This window comes from Struthio camelus, chromosome 22 (assembly GCF_040807025.1).
Source record: "Struthio camelus isolate bStrCam1 chromosome 22, bStrCam1.hap1, whole genome shotgun sequence".
NCBI lineage: Eukaryota > Metazoa > Chordata > Aves > Struthioniformes > Struthionidae > Struthio > Struthio camelus.
This window is the reverse complement of record NC_090963.1, coordinates 5,492,558-5,498,557: the sequence shown is the minus strand read 5'-3', so window position 1 is coordinate 5,498,557 and position 6,000 is coordinate 5,492,558. Positions and strand designations below refer to the sequence as shown.

Genomic DNA, 6,000 nt, shown 5'->3' with positions numbered 1-6,000 from the left:
AGGGGTGGGAGGTGGGGAGAAGGGGTAAATTATACCTTAATTTCTTCCTCGGCAAGTTTGTCAATCTCAAATACTGAGCCAACTAAGGTAGTAGCACCCAGGTTCCTCTTCTGCATTGCTCAGTCATGTGCCTCACTGAGGAGCAAAATACAGTTTCATCAGAGAAGACCCCTTCATCAATGCTATCTCAGATCCTTGATGTTACAGAACAGGGAAGAGGCAACTAATGTTCTACTTAGATAGTTTTTCAACCTACCTCAAGCCAGGTGCTGAAGAAGCACTAAGCACAGGATCCCCTTTACAAGGGTGCTGCTCTATCCATCAGAAGTTAATTCTTGAACTGCTCCAGCGTGGCTTTTCATGCCACTAGCTCTGTGGTAGTATGACATGGCCCTGGAAAAGGGGCTACATTCCGATTCAATGTTAAATGCACTGAAAATCAGCTTTTATCATTTAATCCCTAGTTCTAGCAGTTAATTTTTTTTTTTTTGTTTTTAAGCATGGAAATTGGGCTTTAGGTAGGAGCACCCTTCAGAGAACCCCACACCTAATGCTCACATGAACCAAATTAGGGCTAAAAAGAACCAAGATCTGAGCCTGGATGACATATTACGGTGTATGGCCACAACAGTCTCATTGAAACCCACCTCCAGTTATTTTAGCATTGGTGAACAGAGAACCATGTTCTGTAAACATAACTCAATCCAGAAACTTATAAAGGGGAAGGAGAGGGGGTACAAAGAGAACAAAAATACATATTGGTTGGTTCTAACCTGCCTCGCTTTTCACCCTCCCCCAAAACCTTCCTGTCTTGTGCAACGTAATAAACACTGATTGAAGTAGGTTTAAAATTAAGGGCTAAGGTGCCATCTCAGAAGGCAGCTGTCCCCTCCATGAACAGAGAGCTGCTTAGGCTGTTGCACACATAGCCACAAGGTACGTGTGTCTCAGGAAAAACGAGTCATCAGGGGCTAACACACTCCTGTGGGCATTCTCACCCTTGCTTTTGGGTCCCGTGAAACCAGCCCCCTCAGTCTAAACTACCATTCCAGCTGGGCCTCCTCTTCAGTGCATCATGCCCTGCATGCACTTCTCCCAAACCCAAGCATCTCGCAAGGGTGCTGGTCTTTTACTGAAGTTGACGTCAGTTCTGTATTTTCTGTGCTTTTTCTCCAACTCCAGAGTGTCTGGTTCTGTTCAGAGTCCAGGAGGAAGGGCAGGGAATTCCGGGTAGTTTATGTATGCAGTGTTGCTTGTTTTCAGTATGATAAAACTCTTGGAAGTCAGGGGAGGTCCTGGCTACTGCATGTCTGGCTGGCTGGATGCTGTGGAGAGGAGCCTTGCAGGCTGTGCATGAAGAAATCTTCTGCAACAGAGACACAGTGAGCATGTATATTACCCTTCTGCCTCTCTGCAGTTAGCTGCCACCCCTTGGAACTATCCCAAAACCCATCTAAGAATGCGGTTCTGTGACTACGGCTGCTAGGCAACTGGGTGTTGGTGAAAAGCAGTTGTGACAGCACTGAAGAGTGATGGCCTCTCTGCAAAGCTGCTATATTTAGCACAGAGAGCATGCAGTGCAGCCTTTCCTCTGCTGTCCTGCCAACGGGCCGCAAATGCAGGCCACTGCAGCCCACACAAGGCTCCATCCAGTTAGCTTGAGGGAGTGTGCTATAGGGAGCTCGTTACTGTTAAAAATACACCACTGCTAAGCAAATCCACCCTTTTCCCATATCCTTTGCTGCTCCTCTCCTCTGTATTTCAGAGGAAAAGAGAACAGGCAGCAACCTTCTCTTCCCCTCCAGGCCTGATTCTACACTCCAGTTAAACGAGTTGTGCATTTTTTTTTCCATAATAATGAGGAGTGCAACATAATTTAGAGGCACCTATAAGAGAATAGCTTATCCTTCACTGTAGCAAACCAACTGCAGAGTGCACTGTAGAGATACAGAAGATGCACCAGCAAGCTCAGGGAATTAAAGGTGAGAAACAAGAGCATGAACAAGTGGGCAGGAAGTCAGCCAGCAGCGTGCATGTTCTTTCCTCCTTTACACTGAAGAAGACACTGCATGCTCACCTTCCATAAACAAATATATGATGCCTTGTGTGGGGTTTAATCCAAACCATCCCTTATTTGTCATTAGTTTTGTGTGGCTTTGATGTGGAAACTCTACCCTCAGTGAAAGTTTCCGCATGACTTAAAAATGCTTTAACTGTCTTAACTTTCCTCAGGCTTTTTTAGGTAGGTGAATCCACATCCTTCACCCTTCTGCTTTAGCTGTATTACAACAACTAATAAGACAACCTTGTTTAGACAATGTTTTTTAAATAATAACGTAAGTTTTGCTTAAACTCTCACTTGCTAGGTTTCTCCCTGCCACCCCTTACCTCTCACCAGATATTTCCCCTTCAGCATCTTCTCGTAAAGATAAGAAAAAGACAGAGCCTCATTAACGGTCTCAAGAGGTTTTACAAGGAAGGGCTGATATGTGAAAAATGGAAATTGAAAAGCACATTTTAAAAAAGCTCTTGTCTTTTTCCTATCCTTGGCTAGTATTTTCCTTTTTTTTTTACTCCTCCTCACTACAGTTCAAAAGTCTGAGCTCATACCTGATGTTGGTCTCTGCTCAGCCACGTACAGTCAGATTTCCACATTGGGATCTGTGAATCCTTTCTTCCCCTCATTCACCAGCACAGGCTTTTCTGTCCTCGTATGCCAGACTAAAATCTAAAGAAACCAAGAGAAGTCATTAGCTGCATCTCTTCACTGCACTAACAAATATTCTTGCCCATTAAATCAATAGTGCAATTTAACCATCTACCCTGGAGCCTAATGGTGCATTCACAGCTGAAAGGAGGTTTGCATAAAACTTCATTTAACCAGGCCTAGTGAAATCCAAAATGCACAGTTCACAGAAATTACCCATTTTACAGTATACTGCCGTGGGACATTAACCTGCTCCTTCCATGTAGTTATCAACCATCTTCCTCGAAAGGCTCGTCAACCTTTTCGATAACGTAAGGCTGTTCCCTCATCACTGGAGAATCAAATGCATGTTTCCCTATAGACTAAGTTCCTTACTCTGTTTCTTGGTTATCATGTTACTGCATCCTTGTCCAGAGCGGAATTATTTGCTAGACTCAGAGTGGAAAAGCACTTTCTTACCACTTTAGGTGACATCATTGTCACTCATGTGCATTGGAGGGAACAGACGGTTCTACTGAGTCCCAGCTGTTCTGATCAACATCTTTGCCACAAGTTGTGTGAAATATTAAAATCGATTCTTCAGTGTGTCTCTGAAAATCTATTATTAGATGGAAGAAGACATTATTCTGCTCTCTAATCTTCCTATTATTTCTTCTACATTTTATAATTCTTTCAAAACTCTAGAAAGGAGTTAAGAGTAACACTGGTCTGAGAAGTGCTCACTCCCACTCCGGTTCTCTCTTGCATCCTCTGCTGTCTCAGAGCTATGAGACGCGCAAGCTAGTTACGGAGCACTCCGTTCCTCCCACTGGCTGCGGGCTGCCCATGGCCCTTGCATGAGGCCCTTGCAAGCATTAGTTTACGATATCACCCCCAAAGCCCTACATACTCTCCCTTTGCAGTGCTGGCCCCGCACTACCATCCCCTATATTCTGTTACCGGTACAATATATTGCATCACTTTACAATCCGTCTCCAGTTTAATTAAAACAGAACTGAAGCACATCAGGACCATTACTTCTACTAAAGCTTCTTAGCAGCAAAGTTTAATACAGATAACATCTGTCAAAGAGAACTGGAAGAAAAATAAAGAAGGTGTCTAACATTTCAGGGCGGGGGGGGGGAGTGCTATATATAAATAGTTTCTACTAGTTGTGCTATACTGCTAGCACAGACAGTTCTGGAAGCTGTTTAAATATTCACTCCTCACTAGACTCAATTATACCTAACTGCTTTGCTCCTAGAACCTGCATTGCTGGGAGCAGGTTTATCCCTTCAGAGCTACTTCAGTTTCCTGCTTCCCTTCACCTGTTCGCATTGATATTTCCTACCTTGCAGGGGTTTCCCTCTTGTTGCTATGACAATACTCTGCACATTTAATCCAAGTAGCTGCAAAACACTTCATCCTCAGTCCCTGCTTTTCTGAAAAATGAGGGCAGGTTCTGTTTCTAAAGGATGAACAAAGCACGTCTCAAACCCTTGTGGTTAAACAGTAGCACCCCTACCTTCCCGAGAAGCTGTTTGACCAAATTCATCTTTTGATGTCAGCAGTCACCTCCTGTGCAGAGCGCAATCTAGCCTGCTAATACTATGGCAGTAGAGACCGACTGCTGTTTGGAGTGGGTCCAAAAAACCGTTTCATTGCTCCCCCACAACCACTCCAGAGCCTTCTCATCAAAGTGAGCCTTTATTAGAGTCCTGCTCACGCACTGCACCAATACTGCTGCAATTACTGTTTTACTTTCCTATGAAAAGACAAAACCAAACAGGTCTCTATGAGTGGCTTTCAGCGCTATGCAAGCATCAGTTTGGCACTCCTCATCCAACAAACAGAATACATAAACCTTAATGCAGTCCAGGTGCTAGAAAAAATCCTGTAGCCAATTCTCTTCCCCAGTGGGAGCAGCTAAGAGCTGTTTTTCTTTCTCTTGCATGGACACCCACCCCTGCTGATGGCCAAGGGCCACACTCTGCCAAGAATGGGATTCGCATTTAAACAACTCTTAACCACTAAGGCACATACTCGATAAACAGAAGACCAAAAGTACAGATTAAGAGCCTTGCTTTTAAATTGGATCCCATGTTTAAACTGTTAAATCCAAGTGCCAAAAAAGACAGTCCTATTAAACCAAAACTTAATGGGACTAATTTTAAGAGCTCGAGGCTCGACACAACAGCTTCTACCATTTTTCATGCTCCATTTTTCATGCTATGCTCTTTAAGATGGGAGAGAGATTGCCATCTAGAACAGAAATACCTGCTTTTTCTCTCAGCCAATTGCTTGATTTTTTTTCCACAAGCAGTGTGTTTGGAAGCTCAAGGAAGCTTCGGCTTGTGCAAAAAGTACAGCTTGCTTGAGAGTAAACACTGTGGGAGACCAAGCACCTGACTTCTGCTGAACACCGTTTTCCTATAGGTCCCAAGAGGGAGTCCCCGTTAAGAATCTCTAGTCCTGCAGTCCACTTCCAATCAGGTACCGCCTTGCCGTTCAGAATCACAGCAGTCAAAACAGAGCTAAAGGATTAGAGGGATTCACCTCCCTGGGAGACTTTTTCATCGTCTTCTAACAGGAAATTACAAAGCAAACAGGCGAGTTGACCTGCAGTTGAGGGGGTCATAAAATTGCAAGCACACAAGCCCTCCACTGAGGATATCAGTAACTGCTATTTGAAATGGAAACTACGCAAAGAGACACCAAGCTGAAACAGCAGACTTGCTTCCTCCCGGCTTGTGCTCAGCTGGATTTCTGCAGGGTCTCTTAGGCCTGATAGAGGCCTTGTGTTCCCAAAAGCATGCCGGTTGGTATAACCAATAACAACTGCTTCTCCCTGTAATGCCTCCTTTTCTCATATGCCTAGAGAATTGTAGCCACAATTCCACTGCTATTAAATGAGCTAGCGCTCAAACAGTATTCTTCAACTGCGTGATTACATCAACTTGAAGATTTGTCCTTTGTGGAAGTATTACAGGCAAAGCTTACGTGACCACATGAAAGTAAGGGTTACGATGGTCTAATCTGAGCTATCGCAGCTGCAGGACAGCTCTGAAGGCCTAATGTGGAGCGGCACAGGCAGAGGGTGCTGCAAAACCCAATCACTTTGATGTAAATTACAGGTTTCAGCTGTGAAACAGGAGCCAGCAATGGCACAGCAGTTCTGGTGACTAATCAGGACAAGACGGATCCAAAAGAATCCTCCAAGTTATACAGGTCCATCATAAAAAAAATCAGCGGCTCAAGCACTAGTGTCTTAAGTGCTGCGTGTATGAAGCTTAACCACCAGAAAAACAAAGTGC

General features: G+C 44.2%; 1 protein-coding gene across 9 annotated transcripts in view; it reads right to left on the bottom strand.

Moving 5' to 3' along the window:
- Window positions 1-602: 602 nt before the first annotated feature.
- B3GAT1 (beta-1,3-glucuronyltransferase 1) overlaps window positions 603-6,000 on the bottom strand; it is a 90,011-nt gene continuing 84,613 nt past the window's right edge. For 7 of the 9 annotated variants that reach the window (XM_068916888.1, XM_068916887.1, XM_009674067.2 and 4 more), the window contains 2 exons: window positions 2,611-2,728; window positions 603-1,366 (listed from right to left, as the gene is read on the bottom strand). In XM_068916888.1, coding sequence (XP_068772989.1) covers window positions 2,642-2,728 — 87 coding nt within the window. In that variant the 3' untranslated portion in view covers window positions 603-1,366; window positions 2,611-2,641. The remainder of the gene's footprint in view (window positions 1,367-2,610; window positions 2,729-6,000) is intronic. The other 2 variants (XM_068916889.1, XM_009674063.2) reach the window with 2 other exon arrangements.